This window comes from Trichechus manatus, unplaced genomic scaffold (assembly GCF_000243295.1).
Source record: "Trichechus manatus latirostris isolate Lorelei unplaced genomic scaffold, TriManLat1.0 scaffold00219, whole genome shotgun sequence".
Classification (NCBI taxonomy): Eukaryota; Metazoa; Chordata; class Mammalia; order Sirenia; family Trichechidae; genus Trichechus; species Trichechus manatus.
In genome coordinates this window covers 1,892,607-1,911,513 of record NW_004444155.1, presented here as the reverse complement: position 1 = coordinate 1,911,513, position 18,907 = coordinate 1,892,607, and the positions used below count along the sequence as shown (strand labels likewise).

The 18,907-nt window shown below is 41.9% G+C and overlaps 1 protein-coding gene across 1 annotated transcript; it reads right to left on the bottom strand.

The window, feature by feature from the left end:
- Positions 1-1,735: 1,735 nt before the first annotated feature.
- LOC101340409 (interleukin-36 alpha) lies at positions 1,736-4,832 on the bottom strand. Its single transcript, XM_004388868.2, has 5 exons — positions 4,811-4,832; positions 4,602-4,715; positions 3,987-4,126; positions 2,588-2,801; positions 1,736-1,845 (listed from the first exon to the last, which is right to left on the bottom strand). The coding sequence occupies exons 1-4, from the start codon at positions 4,830-4,832 to the stop codon at positions 2,589-2,591; spliced, it is 489 nt and encodes a 162-aa protein (XP_004388925.1). The 3' UTR covers positions 1,736-1,845; position 2,588.
- Positions 4,833-18,907: the final 14,075 nt, after the last annotated feature.

The window sequence follows — 18,907 nt, the reverse complement described above, 5'->3', positions numbered from 1 at the left end:
CGAAGATGACTTTACCACTGAGCTAAAAGGGTGTCTGGGGGCCATACTCCCGGGGTTTCTCCAGTCTCCTTTAGGCCAGTATATCTGGTCTTTTCTTTTGTGAGTTAGAATTTTGTTCTACATCCTTCTCCAGCTCTGTCCAGAACCCTCTGTTGTGATTCTGGTCACAGCAGTCAGTGGTGGTAGCCGGGCACCATCTAGCTGTACTGGACTCAGTCCGGTGGAGGCCTTGGTAGCTGTGGTCCGTTAGCCCTTCGGACTAATCTTTTCTTTGTATCCTGTTCTCTTCATTCTCCCTTGCTCCCAAAGGGATGAGACCAGTGGAGTATCTTAGATGGCTGCTCACAGGCTTTTAAGACCCCAGACGCTACCCATCAAGGTAGAATGTAGAACATTGTCTTTATAAACTGTGTTATGCCAACTGAGCTAGATGTTTCCTGAGACCATAGTCCCAACAGTCCTCCACCCAGCAATTCAGTCCCTCAGGGAGTTTGGATGTGTCTAGGGAGCTTCCATGACCTTTTCTTTTACAAGTTGTGCTGGTTTCCCCTGTATTGTGTACCGTCTCACCCTTCACCCAAGATGCCACTTATCTATTGCCTATTTAGTATTTCCCCCCCACCCCTCCCATCCCTGGTACAATTCCTATATTTTCAGTCTTTTTGGATTATTTTCCCTTACATTTATCTCAGCAGTGGCATACAGCTAGGCTTCCTAGTGTGTGTGTGCACGCGCGCGCGTGTAGTTTTACGAGTCATCTGGTTGTCTTTCTCTGAAATTTAACCCATCCACATTTATTATCATTGGTATGCTGCACTTAACATGTCATTTTTTGTACATTTTTCAGTTGATTCAGTTTTGTTTTATTTAGTTTTTGCTTTTATATTTTCCTTGTTCATACCACCCACCCCAGTAGTGAGGCCTGGTGAAACAAGAGTTTAGGAAGATACCACTTTTGCCAACAATCCTACTGGTTTTTTAGAAATGAGAGACATCATGTGAATCCGCTTTTGTTGTTGTTGTTAGGCGTCATCGAGTCGTTTCTGACTCATTGAGACCCTACATACAACAGAACGAAACACTGCCTCATCCTGCGCCATCCCCACAGTTGTCGCTATGTTTGATCCCACTGTTGCAGCCACTGTGTCAATCCATCTTGTTGAGGGTCTTCCTCTTTTTCACTGACCCTCTACTTTACCAAGCAGGATGACCTTCTCCGGGGATTGGTCCCTCCTGATAACACGTCCAAAGTAACTGAGACGAAGTTTCACCATCCTCGCTTCTAAGGAGCATTCTGGCTGTACTTCTTCTAAGACAAATGTGTTCATTCTTTTGGCAGTCCATGGTATATTCAATATTCTTCACCAACACCATAATTCAAAGGCCTCAATTCTTCTTTGGTCTTCTTTATTCATTGTCTAGCTTTCACATGCATATGAGGCAATTGAAAACACCATGGCTTGGGTCAGGCGCACCTTGAATCTGCTTTACTAACTGTAAAACTAAATGCAGTGAGTCAATACCATGACCCTGATATTCCACTAAAGTCCTTCCATTCATAACAGAGCAACTGAGAGGACAAAATTTTTTTATTTCAAAAATTTAACTCTTCATGAGATCTACTGATAAAGTTTTAAGTCAAAGATTCGTAAACAACAGCAGTTCTTCAGTCAAACCAGTGCCAGAATGTGTTAACTCCACTGAGACATAAGTCAAACCCAGGAGAGATATATCTTTCTTTCTGGTGTCTTCTTTTTTGATGGAACTTCTATGTCTGCTTCTTCCCCTCAGGATCCAAATGGTCTTGATACAACAGGAAGGGTATAATACCACAGAGTAACATATCTGAAATCCAGAGACTGGACTTAAAATGAAAGAGTCATCATCCTCATTTCTTATTTGAGATATTACTAGCAAGGTATTTTAAGTAGAACTTTCTTTAAGTTTTCTTTTTTTAATTAGCTACATGGTCATGGCAAGTTGCTCAGTTTCTGTGAAATCTTTTTCTACATGGACCCAAGGAGAGGACACAGAGCCTGGCTCAGCACTTAGGTCACTACTATGGATATATTAGGAGTTCCTGGGTGGTTCAAACACTTAAGGCTTTCAGCTGCTAACCAAAATGTTGGAGGTTCAAGCTCACTCAGAGGTACCTCATGAGAAAGGTCTGGCAATCTACGTTCAAAAAATCAGCCATTGAAACCCCTATGGAGCACAGTTCTACTCTGACATACCTGGGGTCACATGAGTCAGAATGGACTCAATGACAACTGGTCAGTGATCTATATGTATGTATATATATATATATACATATATAATATTGTTTATGGATATATTGTGGGGACAGCAAGATACCTTTGGGTAAAAAGCCCAACAACAGATTCTCCCTTCCCATTCTGGGCTAAGATTTTACTGCTTAAAATTCATCTAACTTAGTTTCTACTTGGATAATTGGAAATAATTCAGATAATTCACCCTTTAGTGTATGGGTCAATATAATAGTGTTCATCTCAGAAGCATCAACAGGATGGAGGAAACAAAGTCAAGATTCTCTGCATCTAACAGTAGCCTCCAAATCCAAACTGACCTTAGTGCAGTAGAGATAAAACAAAATCAGTGGTGTAGGTTTTCCCTAATTCTTGGGTAATGATGACAGGGCAACCTGCTTTGGAACAAACCGCGATGAACCAGCCAGGGAAAGCCACAGACTCAAAGGTGGAGGTTCTGCCACTCTGGCTGTGGTAGAAGAGGAAGGGCTTCACAGGCTCAGTTTGGTAGTACAAATCCATTATGTTCCGTTCCTGAAGGGTGGGAAGGAGACCCAGGGAGAAACATGACTGCTTGAATTATTCAACCTCCTTCATACACTGACATTTTATGTCCAAGATAGCCTTACCCATTCCTTACAGCTGGCCTGGAGACTTCTATTTCATACTGTGGAATTTAAAATAATAAGTCCCAAATAGTTTTATATACGTTGACATCATGGTTGAAGCCTTAGGCCACAAATTTCAATGGTTCTTAATAAAGTCAGAAGTTGTTGACATAAAAGTTTTGAGAATACAAAGCTCTGAGTTAGCCATTAGCAGTTGCTTAGAAATTGAGTAGCCCAGAGAATGTATAACAGTTATAATAAAACTTGAATTAAAACTATAATTGTTTTATGTGAGATTTTTCCAGTCTCAGCACTATTGCCATTTTGGGCCACCTAAGTCAGAAATGACTCAACAGCAATGGGTTTGGTTTGATTTTTGGTTTATTTATTTGCTGTGCGGGGTCCCTCTTGTGCATTATACGATGTTTAGCAATATCCCTGTACCCCGTAGCACTCCCCACTGAACCTCATGTTATGCCAACCAAGAATGTCTCCAGACATTCATTGCCAGATGCCTGGGATGCAAAATCACCCCAGGTTAAGAATCACTGTTTTATGTCTTGTCATCAAACTGAGTTTCTGCCTAGGCTTGTTTACCGAAAAGGACCAAGACGGTTCCTATAATATACAGATGCCTGGTTTAACAGTTATCGTCACATAACTTGTAAAATTTTTTAACAGTAGACTGCAATTATCAAAATGTTTCTTACAAAGAATTATTTTTACTTAAAATTGCAAAGTATTTTTGCCCAAAATTTTTTTATTATGCTCATTCACCTTATAATTAACTGCTAAAAAATATCCTTGCTGGTCTTACTATATATATGTATATATATATATATATATATAATCCTCCTTGCCAAATTATTTTTGTAAATAAAGTAAAAAAGGGATTGAGCAGGTTAGTTTCAAAATACTCTCACAATTTTTTCTTATTCTTTCACAATATATGCAACCCAAAAAAGAACCAAAAATAAATATGCATGAGAATAGTAAATGTCTTTTAAAAGATTCTAAAATCTAGAGTTTCTATCAGATGAGCTTTGTGTAAATTAAATGGGTTCCTCTCTCCTAGTCAGACCTTGACAAGATTCTTGTTTTCCATACTCACCACAAGCTGCAGCATGGGGTGCTCCCTGACCTTCGTGCAGAACAGGCAGAACTCTGGCTCTTTCAGTCCCAGGTAAATGGGATTTCCTTTGTCTTTCTCAAGAGTCTCTGGACATTTGCATGGGATTAAGGTAACAGTGACTGAGAACATGACATAGAGAAAAGAGAAAGGTGTCAGCAGCATCTCTGAAGCAGGCCATCGAGGCTGCAATCGACTCATGGACACCCATAGAGCGGCCACTCACCACCTTCCCCAGATACATATCCCACATTTGGAGATCTATTTCCATTAGGAAAATCAGCATTTGATGGAGTCAAAACTGGCTGGCCTTGAGATCTACTTTTTTGTCTTAGTCCCTCTCCTCAAAGATTCACAGGAAATATATTCTCCCATTTTCAACAGGCTACCCAGTCGGACCACCTTGACTCTTCTCTGACTTTATGACCATAATCACCAAACAACCCTATGGTTATCCTGTAGTTCGTTGTTGTCCGTGAGAAGCTTTTCTCTTCAGGAAGGGGCAGTTACAAGCTTACTGCCAAATAAAAGCCTGAGCACAAAACACACGACAGCACTGGCCAAAGCGACTGCCTCCAATAGACCTCGGCCACTCACCTGGAACCACACAGTTCTTCCTTGGGACTGCTGTGAGGGTCTGGTCTTGAAGGAACCACACCTGATGACTAATATCCTGAATGTTCCCCAAGAGAGGTTCTTCCTGCGATAACACTGTAGAGAAAATCAAAATGCAAATATGTGAGGACTAGAATATGGAATATCCTTCCGTTTCAATTTTTCCCTTTCCATACGGAGCTTATAATTACCTGACGCTAAGTCTCTATCCATTATGGTGGTGTTGTTTCAGACTGGCCCACGAGAGAAATCTGAGTCAGTCCTAAGCCACAATTTGGCCCTGGGTAAGAGAAGGGCTAATGACTCACCCAACAGTGACACCAGTCAGAATCTACACTCCCCAGAACTCACCTTGCTCCCTCACCTTCTTGGGCCAGCTTACCTACCAGCAGAAGCAGCTGTACTTATGAATCCTATCCAGACCTAGACCCAGAGCCCTAAGATGACAGGGAGCACCAAGACTAGAGACCCAGAAGCAAGAGAAGATCAGTAGTCAGCCAACTTCCCAGCTAAAAGCTCTGCCATCAGCGTCTTTATAGAGGACTCTGTGTCCCTGCCAGCTTAAACTAGGGCTTCTATCAATCTCACATGCTCTGACAGGCTCTAACAGGGCCAGGCCTTTTAACCACATGAACAAGGAAGGAGGTTCTGCTTCACTGGGACTGGGACTGCCCAACACTCGGCTATTCACTAGCTCCTGGTGCAGAGGATCCAGCGAGGCTTGATGTGAATAAATGTCAACCACAGCACATTTGTGACTTGTCTACACACCCAGAGGAAGAAGAGCATGCTAAGGATTTAGGAGAAACAACCAGGAAATGGTCACACCTAGCTTGATAGAAGAAACATTATGAGACTGTCCCGGGGTTGATGACTGGGCTCTGATTCCTCAAAATGAAACCCTGGAATATTCCTAAGAGTGGGACCTCACAATAGGGAAAAGGCAGACTGAGGAGTGGACAAATCCTCTAAGATCTCTGTAGCTTCTGATCACTCTTGGTCCACAGTCAACATATTCTCTGCCAGTCTCAAGCCAGGCAAAATCTGACCCCAGTAGGCCCTGCCTCAGCTTCTTACAGCCACTGTGTGTGCTGCTTCACCACTCAAAAGAACCTCATTGGGGCAAGGTAGACTCCTGGACACCCTGGCCCTCAGTGGACTCTAGATCACTATCCTGATAAACTGGGGAAGACAGCCTGGCTCTCGGATGCACCAGTACTTAGATCTAGCAGTGTCTGACTCTCATTAGGTCTTCCACAAAGGGAAGCCAAGACAACGCTATTGATGCTCCGGCCTATCACCTCAGAGTTCTCAGTACCTGTCACCTTCACAGCTCAAGGGCTTGAACCTCAGAGGGCAACCTCAACCAAGGAAGGAAGGAACAGGTGGATAAATGTCCCAGCTTTTTGTACTCTGGTGAGACAATGCCAGGGCATGTTCCACAGGGTTTCTCAAAGGGTCCCCAGTGGGATGGAGCCCCAGTTAACTGGCTCATTAGCATTCCCTTTACTGGCTTCCCTCCTTTCCCTGTCTCACTTCCTCGCTTCTTACTTGTGCTCCCTAGGATCACCTCCTAAATGAGCTCCCTGCACCCAGGGTCTGCCTGTGGGAGAATTCAAACTAAGATAGTAGTCATTACTACCTTTGTACAAAAGCATGAGACTTGTATTCGGAAGATGTGTGTTCAAAATAGGCTTTGTAACTTTCAGACTGTGGGCCCTTGGAGTCTTCAGAGGACTCCTCCATGAACTGGAATTTTACCTTGCTGGCTGGTTATGTGGGTTAAAGAAGAGTATGCAAAGCCCCCAGTATGTGACAGATTCCTCGTGCAACTGACATAGCAAGACACTTATGTCTGTCATCAGATCCCAGGTTTCCCTCTGTCTTGTCTCTCTCATTCATTTCCTGAAGGGCTTTGACTGCCAAGTTCCTCCTACTTAGAACAAATCATCCTTTTTATTTATGCCAGAACTTCTGCTATGACTACCAACAGATCTGCCACTTCATCAGTTAGCTACTTCATCAGCCTACCTGGCCACATGAGGATACCCTCCTATTTGAACTGTATGCCCTTTTCAGTGATTCTCACTGTAAGTAGGATATAAAAGGCCATTACAATCTTGTCCTGGGTAGGCATTCCCTTCAGGAATGTGGAGTCAAAGAGCCTGTACTTAAATGTGTAGCAGGTGTCTCTGAGCCAAATCTTGGATTCAAAATCAAGCTGTGTCTATGAGGAGGAGCTGTCCTAGGTGTCCATTAGCATGACTTTATTTCCATGATCCAAGAAGAAAGTCCAAAGGCTATGAATCACTCCACCACCCTCCCTACAGAGGACTAGATCCATTAGGATATATTAAAGAGAGGGGCCCAAGGTCCTGCCATAAGGTACAAAGAAGCAAACAGCCAGGACACATTGGTATGGATATTGAGTATACTAATGCAAATTTATTAAGACCACAAGCAGATAAGATGTGGGTACTTTCAGATTCCTCATTTTATCCCTTAGATATTTGGAGTTCCATGTGGCCTAGGCACTTATTTCATACTGCCATTAAAGGAGGTGAGGGGTATTTTATTGATATCAGATAGCCTGCATTTATCTCTCTCTAGTATGTAGGTGTTATCGTTTACAGCCAAGGGGTGGTTGGTTGCTCCTGAGAATGGACAGTGAGCCAAATACAATGAAGGAAACTTCTCTCTCTGCAAGAGTGTCCCATAAGAAGAACTTCACAGAGATAAAGTTTAGATATACTGCCTCCCCCCACTCTTTTCAGCTAGCCAGACTAGACCTCCCTTGATATTTCATCCCTTTGTCCATCTAAATATATAATTTACTACTCAGGCCAAGGCCTAATACGGTCACTTCCACAACTCCTATAGCACAATTCATGCCATTTCTTTTGGCTGTTGTTCACATGTGTCCCAGTCATTAGATGGAATTGTTCCTGTTGTGTACATCCTTGTTACTCAAAGTGTGGTCCATAATGAGCAGCATCTGAATCATCCACCACTTGTCAGGAATGCAAAATCTCAGACCCCACCCCAGTCCTACAAAATCAGAATCTGAAATAAGGAATTAAAGTCGCTACACATTCTCATGTCTTGTGATGATATAGCACACACCCATGATCTGTACTGTAGTCATACCAGTACAAAAAGAAAGAGGTCAGGGCTCAGAGACTGACTGGGATAGGGAGGGGGCAAGCAAACCTAATCTAGGCTCACCCTCTTCTCTCCTCAGTTTCTGGGGACCATGTAGTGGGCTGTGTTGGCACTGAACAAAGTGGGAGAGGGAACTATCAAAAAAAAAAAAAATCCATCACTAGAAGGCTGTGGCCACTGACAGGTCCTCACAAGGATTTGCACCTGGGAATACCTAGCTTGAATGAACCACGAGCTTTCAAACTGTATTTGGCTTAATGTAGGCCAAAATATTTCCACCCCTAATATGCCTCGTAAAAGCAAAGAGGAGGGGGCCGCTCAAGTCATTTTTCAAAGACAACAAACCACAAGAATCAAAGATTACAGACATACAAGTAAATAAAATCACATGAAAATGAACAAAACAAACAAGATACCTGCACAGACTTCAGATTTTGTAATTACTGTATGCAGGGCTTAAAACTAGTCTAACCTTGTTTAAGAAACATATGACAAACATGAAAATATTTTCCTAGAACAGCAAACTATGAAAAGTGGCAGACTTGAAAAAGAGACAATCAGAACTTTAAGAAATGTAAAATACAATAAATAGAATAAACCAGTAGATGTATTTGACAGCAGACAGGGCAGACAGAAGAGAGAATTAATGAATTGGAAGATAAGTCAGTCACAAAAGGACAAATATTGTATGATTCCCCTTATATGAAATATCTAGAATAGGAAAGTATATACAGACCTAAGTGTATTAGTGGTTACCAGGGGCAGGTGAGAGGGAGGAGAAAAGGTGACTCATTGGTTAGATACACTGAGTTTCTGTTAAGGGTGATGAAATTTTTGGAAATGGCTAATGGTGATGGTTGCACATGATGAACACAATTAATGTCACTGAATTGTACATTTGAAGAACATTGAAATGGCAAATGTTTTGTTACATATATATACCACAAAAAAACAAAATAAAGCACAGTCCCAGAAAAGATGGAAAATACAAAACAGCATGTGAAAGATGTGTAGAATACAACGAGAAGGTCTAGCTGGAAAAGAGAGAAATGGGGAGAGGCAGTATTTGAAAAGATAATCTCTGGAAATTTCTCCTAAACTAATAAAGACACCATTTTATGGATTTAAGAAACAGAATAAAACCCAAGTAAGGTGAATAAAAAGAAATGCACATCTAAGCGTATCAGAACAAAACTTCATAGAGCCAAAAACAAAGATAAAATAGTAACAGCAACAGGTAGTAAAAAGACTACAGCTAGTCCCCAACTTACAACGGGGTCCTGTTGCAACTACTCTGTCATAAGTTGGTCTGACATAAGTCAAATACCTCTTTTCTTTTTTTAGTTTTCATTATTATTGCCTTTTGTTATCAGTATCTTTATAAATCCAACCTTTATTTGTCTTTGAACATCTGCGCGTGAATATCTGAGAATGATAACATCAGCAAATCATGCACTGCAACATTGTATTAGTGCATATTACTAATGATAAGATGTTAAAAAAAAACACACACAGATGGTCATAAGCACAGTTCATCATAACTTGAATCCAGGAGATTACCTATACCTTCAAGGGAGCAAAAGACTGAAAACTGACTTCTCAACAACAACAATGGAAACCAGAAGATGGTAGAATTATATCTCAAAGTGCTGAAAGAAAAAACTTCTAATGGAATCCCATACTTTGAAAAATTTCTTTCCAGACAAAGACAAATAAAGAACATTCTCAGACAAAAACTGACAGTTCATCACGAGCAGAGCCTCACTAAAAGGGAATAATAAAAGACGTGTTTCAAGCAGAAAATTCTCTACAGCAGATAATTATATCCTTTTTAAGACACAGCTCATGGCATGTTACTGGGTTCTGGTGTGGACAGAATGCTTGATGATGAGGTGCCAAATCACCATCTATTAGAAGAGTTTATTAGAAATGATACGTTTAGAACTGAGCCCAAGCAGGACCAGAGGGGACATCCATCACAGTTGCACCAGTGTACTTCTGCGCAGAGGGTTCCATAAGACCATATGAATGATGAGAAAAATTCCAAGCCTGGTTTATACATGTTGCTGTTAGTTGTCGTCAAGTCAGTTCTGACTCACGGCAGCTCCATGTGTGCAGAGTAGAACTGCTCCATAGGACTTTCAAGGCTGTGATCTTTCGGAAGCAGATTGCCAGTCCTGTCTTCCAAAGCACCTCTGGGTGGATTCAAACTGCCACCATTTTGGCTAGTAGCCAAGGGCTTAACCATTTGCGCCACCCAAGGACTCCTGATTTATGCATGTATCAGCTCAACATGTCAGTGCAAGCCAAAAATGGATGGCAGCTGCATTACACCACACAGGGGTGGCTTTGAAAGATGACGAAGAGGAAAATGTTCAATGAATGGAGCTGTGAGCTGTGCATCTTGTCATTCACTTTCTGTAGAAGGGAAAATGACATGAGGGGAAAATATCTATAGATTCTTGGGCAGTGACCAATGGTATGTCTGGCTGGTCAAGAGCTAGAAAGATAAGAACACATGGAATAGAGTCATCTGGATGGACATATGGGAGTGGGCACAAAGTGTGAAGATGTTTGTATTACATGTTAATGCCCAACAGAACACAACAAACACAGAAGAATCACTGAACAACCATGCAAACAAAATGACTCTTCTAGTTGATGTTAGCCAAACTTGGCCTTCAGCTACCCCAGAACTGGCATGATAAGTACATGAACAGAGTGGCTATAGTGGCAGAAATGGGGGCTATGCATGGGCCCAATGGAATGCATTCCCAACTACCAAGGATGACATCACAACCTGTTAGCTGAGCCTCTGATATGGCACTATTCCTTAAGAACACCAAATGACCTCATGGTAGCAAATTGATCATTTCGAAAGGTCAGCAGTTTATCCTCACAGGGACAGATACATATTCTGGGTATGGATTTTTCTTTCCTGCCTACAGAGCCTCCAATGGCTAATGGAATGCCTGATCTACAGGCACAGAATCCCACATACCATAGCATCCAAACAGGGACCTCATTTTACAGTGAAGAAGAGGCCAGATTTGGTCCATGGCCATTGAATCCACATTCCAGTGGTGTACTGGTGAATGTTTAATAACTGGATCTCTAGAAAACAAACAAATGAAACATAAAAAACAAAAGCCCTGATTTGCAGCATTTGTCAATTTTCATGGTGTTTCTACCAATAAATCTCTTGCATGCCCAAAGAAATTTTAAGCTAACAGTTGGCTTATAAAATTCTTGAAAATGTAACAATTAACTCTTGCAAACCAGTATAAGCGAACTGCAGTGCACCACTGGATCCACTGGTAGCTTCACATACCATACCACCCAGAAGTAGCTGTCCTGAAGGTACAACTGAAGTGCCATCTAAGTGGCAATACCCTGGAAGGATGAAATGCCATCCTTCAGGAGGCAACACATGCAGTAGAAAGTAGAACTGTTTTTACACACAAAGGCATATAGTACGCCGGAATCCTTTGATCATCCCTTGCCTATGCCTAATTGTAACTGTGAAGAGATATGTGCAGCAATTCCAACCTAAGAAAGACGTGATTACCAAATGGTCAGACTCCTAAGGAATGAGGGTTTGATGCAGATTACCAGAAAAGTCGTTAAGATGAGCCAAGGTGATAGCTGACAATAAGGTGAATTTAGAATGAATGGTGGTGTAATCGTTAAGGTTGTGTGTCAACGTGGCGGGCCAAGATTCTCAGTGGTTTGGCAATTATGACGTAGCTTGGCAGTTGTATAATGATATGATCACCTCCATGACAAGACTGATATATTGTGATCACCTCCATGACAAGATTGATATAATATGATCACCTCCATGATGGGTAGCCAATCAGTTGAAGGGGAGTTTCCCTAGGCGTGTGGCCTGCTTCCAATATAGGTGGACTTTCTGGCAAGGCTTGTGGGATTTTGTTCACTCTGGATCCTGCAGCTGGCTCCTGTTCATCTGACCTCCAGTTCCTGAGACTTGAGCTAGCAATTTACCTCCTGTCTTGCCTGCCGATCTTGGTGGCCTTAAGCCAGAGCCCTGCTGTCTGATGTACCAATCTTGGGTTCACCAGCACCTGTGGCTACATGAATCAGGAGAAACTGCCAGCCTCACCAACGGAGTTGGGACATTCCAGCTTCTAAAACCGTGTGACCCATTTCCTTGATATAAATCTCTCTCTCTATATATATATATTTATATGCTTTATTGGTTTTGCTTCTCTAGAGAACTCAGCCTAAGACATTTGGTACTGAGAGTGGTTCTAGAGAAAAAAAATTATAAGAATGAGTTTTCTAAATTGGTTCATAAGTCCAGTTAGTCATAAAGATGTTGATGACTGCTTCCAGTAGTAAAGAGGGCACTGCTAATCATGGTGTGAGGTGGCAATAGAAGTATGCAAAATATCACCACCAACAGATCAGGTATTGGTGAGAGGCAAGGCTCTGTGTGATTGTATGTTTGATACTTTTCTACAATTTTATCATAATGAGAATTATAGGGAAGCTGGCTGGTTGGTCCTACTTTCACCAGGCAAACCTGGTGATAGAAAGAAATAAGTTCAGGGCTTCAGAGTCAAAGCTCAAGCACAACATAAATGACCTCAAAATTTCCACTTGTGCCTTGAAAGAAAGCCTTACTTCTTGTAGTAACAAAGCTGATATTGCCAAAAACCAAACCCAGAGTCTTATCATAAGAATGGCTGAATCATGCTAACTGAATTCCCAACCTCAAATGGTATCTGAAGTTAAAATGAGAGCATTGATTGGGAAGAAATGGGACCCTGAAACTTGGGATGGAGATGTATGGGCAGATAATCAGGAAGCTGGGGACACTGAGCCCCTAAATTCTATTGAGTCACTCCTGCCAACAGAAACAGACTTCTCACTCCCAACTGAAGAGATTACTCCATCTTTGTCTGCTAAGCCACACTCCCCAGGAAAACCATTAGCTCATCTACATCTATCTGATGAGATTAACCCAGCTGTGTCTAAAGAGCTTTTGTCTGAGTCATTGCCTGGGACCTCCCCTGAGGCAGATGCCTTATGAGACAATGCTGAACGATCTCAAAGCACATTCCCACCACCCATTTTTGTTTCTAGACCTATAACTAGACTTAAGTCCCAGCAAGCCCCAAAAGATGAAGTGCAAAGTGTGACCAAGGAGGAGGTACAATACCCTCCAAATGAACTGCTTGACTTTTTTAATATGTACAAACAGAAACCTGGGGAACATGTGTGGGAATGGCTACTAAGGGTGTGGGATAATGGTGCAAGGAATATAAACATGGATCAGTCTGAGATTATTGATACGGACCTACTAAGCACAGATTCTTCTTTCAATGTTTCAGCTCAAGAAATTAGGAAAGTATCTAATAGTTTATTTGCTTGGGTCACTGAAGCAAGTTGCAGTGGCCTCTACTAAATCAAGTCCAAATACCAGACTTGCCTTGGTATACTGTAGAAGAAAGTATCAAAAGGCTTAGGGAAATTGGCATGTTAGAGTGAATTTATCAGGTTAGACCCACAGACCCACACATGGAGTGCCCAGAGGACACACCTTTTACCACAACGGTGAGGAACAAATTTGTGAAGGGAGCCCTACCATCCTTGAAGACCACTGTGATTGCTGTTTTATGTAAGTCAGATTTGAAGTGGAAGCTGCCCAACTGAATTAAGACACCTAACTACAGTGGGGTTGATTGGACCCCGTGGTAGTAGAGGCCAAGTGGCAGCCCTCAATTGACAAAGACAAAGTGGGCATGGTTACCATAATGGACAGAGGAGTCAAAGCAGAAATCAGCATAGTCTGACTCGTATGGACCTATGGTGTTGGCTACTTAGTCATGGTGTCCCTAGGAGTGAAATAGATAGGAAATTTACTAAATATTTACTTGAGCTATGTTTTAAATTGCTTAACAGTAAAAGCTTGAATTGCCTTGAAGACACTATTGGTGGAATTATGGACATCAAATACAATTCTGGTGAGGACTTAAAAGGAAATGAGGAAAGCTGTCACACTGGAGATGGCTCAGATGGTGAGAAGCAGCAAGAGAGAAACGGCAGCAGCAGAGAAACAGCAGCAGCAGAACCAGAAGACCAGCACAAGATGGCACTGGAGCTGACCCATGGAGTGAGAGAGCTGAGTGCCTGTGCACAGGAGGCTTCCTGGAGGAATAGGGTGCACTTATTGGAGGAGCGAGGCTTGCCAACCCATAGAGCAATAGATCTGAGTGCCTTCCAGCCAAAGTTTACTGGTGGAGTGGAGTTCCTCCAGGGAGCTACAGACTTTGGAACACTTGTCCCAGCAGGGCAGACACTGGTGGAGAGGACTAAAAGTCCAAGAGGCCAAGAAACCAGGAAGCAGACGCTGTAGAGGCAAGGACACAGGAAGCTGAACTGCCTCAGTCTCAAAGGTGAAGCCACGGCCTCTGGAGTTTCTAAGGGTGGAGTTGCCACTCAGATGGACTAGGAAAATTGTGCTAGGAGAATGGTGCACCTAAAACCGAGGGAATCAGATCGACTACGTCTGTGGAAAGAGACAATGGAAAAGCTCAATATCATCAGTCAGGACAAGGCCAGAGGCCAACTGTGAAACAGACCATCAATTACTTGTACGTAAGTTTAAGTTGAAACTGAAGAAAATTAGAACAAGTCCATGAGAGCCAAAGTACAATGTTGAGTATATTCCACCTGAATTTAGAGACCATCTCAAGAATAGATTTGACACGTTGAACACTAATCACCAAAGACCAGATGAGTTGTGGAATGACATCAAGGACAACATACATGAAACAAGCAAGAAGTCATTAAAAAGACAAGAGAAAGAAAAAACCTAAATGGATGTCAGAAGAGACTCTGAAACTTGCTCTTGGACGTCAAGTAGCTAAAATAAAAGGAAAAAAAAATATGAAACAAAAGAGCTGAATGGAAGATTTCAAAGGGTGGCTCGAGAAGACAAAGTAAAGTATTATGATGACATGTACAAAGACCTGGAGATAGAAAACCAAAAGAGAAGAACATGCTCAGCGTTTCTCAAGCTTAAAGAACTGAATAAAAAATTCAAGCCTCGAGTTGCAATAGTGAAGGATTCTACGGCGAAAATATTAAATGACTCAGGAAGCGTCAAAAGAAGATGGAAGGAATACACTGAGTCACTACACCAAAAATAATTGGTCAACATTCAACCATTTCAGGAGATAGTATATGATCAGGAACCGATGATATTGAAGGAGGATGTCAAAGTTGCACTGAAAGCGTTGGCTAAAAATAGGGCTCCAGGAATTGACGGAATACCAGTTGAGATGTTTCAGCAAACAGACCTAGCACTGGAAGTGCTCACTCGCCTATGCCAAGAAATTTGGAAGACACCTACCTGGCCAACCAGCTGGAAGAGATCCATATTTATGCCTATTCCCAAGAAAGCTGATCCAACGGAATTCGGAAATTATTGAACAATATCATTAATATTACACGCCAGTAAAATTTTGGTGAAGAACATTCAAAAGTGGCTGTAGCACTATATCAACAGGGAACTGCCAGAAATTCAAGCCATATTCAGAAGAGGACATGGAACCAGGCATATCATTGCTGATATCAAATGCATCCTGGCTGAAAGCAGAGAATACCAGAAAGATGTTTACCTGTTTTTTATTGACTATACAAAGACATTCGACTGTGTGGATCATAACAAATTATGGATAACACTGCAAAGAATGGGAATTCCAGAACACTTAATTGTGCTCATAAGGAACCTGTACATAGAGCAAGAGGCAGTCTTCTGAACAGAAGAAGGGGATACTGCGTGGTTTAAAGTCAAGAAAGGCATACATCAGAGTTGTATCCTTTCACCATGCTTATTCAATCTGTATGCTGAGCAAATAATCTGAGGAGCTGGACTATATGAAGAAGAAGCGGACATCATGATTGGAGAAAGACTCATTAACAACTTGCATTATGCAGATGACACAACCTAGCTTGTTGAAAGTGAAGAGGACTTAAAGCACTTACTGATGAAAATCATAGACCATAGCCTTCAGTATGGATTACACCTCAACATAATGAAAACAAAAATCCTCACAACTGGACCAATAAGCAACATCATGATAAATGGAGAAAAGATTGAGGTGGTCAAGAATTTTATTTTACTTGGATCCACAGTCATTGCCATGGAAGCATCAGTCAAGAAATAAAACGACATATTGTATTGGGCAAAGCTGCTGCAAAAGACATCTTTACAGTGTTAAAAAGAAAGAAGCCACTTTAAGGACTAAGGTGTGCCTGACCCAAGCCATGATGTTTTCAGTTGCCTCATATGCATGTGAAAGCTGGACAATGAATAAGGAAGACCAAAGAAGAACTGATGCCTTTGAATTGTGGTGTGGTGAAGATTATCGAATATACCATGGACTGCCAAAAGAATGAACAAATCTGTCTTGGAAGAAGCACAGCCAGAATGCTCTTTAGAAGCAAGGATGGTGAGACTACATCTCACATACTTTGGACATGTTATCAGGAGGGATCAATCCCTAGAGAAGGACATCATGCTTGGTAAAGTAGAGGGTCATCGAAGAAGAGGAAGAACCCTCAACAAGATGGATTGACACAGTGACTACAACAATGGGCTCAGGCATAACAATGATTGTGAGGATGGGGCAGGACCAGGCGATGTTTTGTTCTGTTGTGCATGGGGTCACTATGAGTTGGAACCGACTTGACGGCACCTAACAACAACAACAAAGCCAAGGGAGCAGAGTTGCAGTTCCGGTGGGCCTGGAAGACAGAGCTGAGACCCAGGGCCAAGAGGCCTCTACTCAGAATCTGGAGAGTGTGGCCAATACCTAGAATCTGGAGGGCGGGGCCGTTGTGTAAATGGTCTCAGAGAACAGAGGATTATTTTCAAAGTCTTGAGGGCTAATGTAATGTGTTTTGCTGACTTGCTTGATGTCTGTTATACTTTCCCTCCAATTTCTTCCATTTGTAACGGAAACGTCTAGCTTGTGTCTGTTCCACCATTGTACTTTGGAAGTATATAACTTGTATTCTGGATTTCACAGATGAGGAAGCATTTTTGGATTTTTGACTTGGAGTTCATTTAAGACTTTTGCTATGATATGATGGGGTGAATGTGTTTTACATGTGGCAAGGACATGAATTTTTGGGGGCAAAAGGGTGGAATTTCATGGATTGAATTGTGTCCCTCCAAAACATCTGTCAACTTGGCTGGGCCATGATTCCCAGTATTGTGTGATTGTCCACCATTTTGTCATCTGATGTGATTTTCCTATGTGTTGTAAATCCTGTCGCTATGATGTTAATGAGGTTGGATTAGCGGCAGTTATGTTAATGGAGCAGGACTCAATATACAAGATTGGATTGTGTTTTAAGCCAATCTCTTTTGAGATATAAAAGAGAGAAGCAAGCATAGACATGGGGACCTCATACCACCAAGAAAGCAGCACGAGGAGCAGACCCTTCAGGAAGGAAGGTTTGAATCACCCCACCAGGCAAAGAACCATGACTGGCTGAGGTGCTTGCTGAGGGCAAAGAAAATACAGAAGGGGTAGTAGAAAAAGGTAGTTTTAAATACTAGTTACAATCACGTGACCAGTTGCAGAAATGAGGACTGTAATTGTTATGAGTATTTCTTCCTTGTATGTTTGCACCAAATAGTTTCGTTTTCTTCAATTATAAAATATAAGATGTAGTCTCCTGTCCTCTTGTCCAGAGGTGAGATGAGAAGGCAGAGAGGGTCAGGAGCTGGTTGAATGGATACGGGAAATCCATGGTGGAAAGGAGGAGTGTGCTGTCACAGTATAGGGAGAGCAACAAGGGTCACATAATAATGTATGTATAAATTTTTGTATGAGAGACTAACTTGAATTGTAAACTTTCACTTAAAGCATAACAATAAAAAATGTATATATATATATATAAGATGTAAACAGGGTTAGTGCATTTTGGGTTGTATCATGTTAGGTGCAAGCATGACTTTACAGTTGTCTTTATTCAGAGATTATGTATAGTTTAAGGAGATGTGTACAGGTGCCAAGTTGACAAGAGGTGGACTGTAATCATTAAGGTTGTATGTCAACTTGGCTGGGCCATGATTCTCAGTGGTTTAGCAGTTATGATAGTTTGGCAGTCATATGATGATGTGATCACCTCCATGATGAGATTTGATATAATGTGATCACCTCTACGATGGGATCTGCTATGAGTAGCTAATCAGTTGAAAGGCAGTTTCCTTGGAGGTATGGCCTGCATCCAATATAGGTGGACTTTCATGCAAAGCTCATGGGCTTTTGCTTATTCTGGACCCTGCATCTGGCTCCTGTTTGTTTGACCTCCGGTTCTTGGGACTTGAGCTAGCAGTTTACATGCCATCTTGCCTGCTGATCTGGGGATTCATCGGTCTTCGTGGCCTGTGAGCCAGAGCCCTGCTGTATGATCTACTGATCTTGGGTTCGCTACACGAATCAGGAGAAACCAACAGCCTGACCCATAGACTTGGGACACTGCAGCCTCTGCAATCATGTGAGCCATTTCTTTGATATAAATCTCTATTTATATATTTGTACATTTTACTGGTTTTGCGTCTGTAGAGAACCCAGCCTAAGACAGGTGGAGAAGGGAAATAATGAGAACTAGTCACAGCCCTACGACCAATTGTAGAGATGGGTGCTGTAGTCCACAACACAGTACAAGGAGTGGAGTGTGGTAACAATGGAGTTGCATTTCACAGATCTTCCGTTAAGACCACTGTCTCAGTTATCTAGTGCTGCTATAGAAATACCACAAATGGATGGCTTTAACAAACAGAAATTTATTTTCTTACAGTTTAGGAGGCTAGAAGTTTGAATTCAGAATGTGGGCTCTATGGGGAAGGCTTTCTTTCTCTGTTGGCTCTTGGGGGAGATCCTTGTCTCTTTGAGCTTCTGCTCTAGGTGCTCTTCATGTGGCTTTGCATCTCTCTTCCTGCATCTCTACTTGCCTATTTAATCTCTTTATCCCAAAAGAGATTGATTCAAGATACACCCTAATAGTGCTTCATTAATTCAACAAGCATAACCTAATCCTCTTTAACATACCTAATCCTGCCTTATAACATAAAAAAC

What these genes read in the sequence shown, in the direction of transcription:
- LOC101340409 (XM_004388868.2), bottom strand. Translation starts at nt 4,832, where the DNA reads ATGGATAGAGACTTAGCGTCAG. An exon ending in GGATAGAGACTTAGCGTCAG is followed by an intron (nt 4,716 to 4,810) that starts GTAATTATAAGC and finishes TTTTCTCTACAG; the next exon opens with TGTTATCGCAGGAAGAACCT. An exon ending in ACCCCATGCTGCAGCTTGTG is followed by an intron (nt 2,802 to 3,986) that starts GTGAGTATGGAA and finishes CCCACCCTTCAG; the next exon opens with GAACGGAACATAATGGATTT.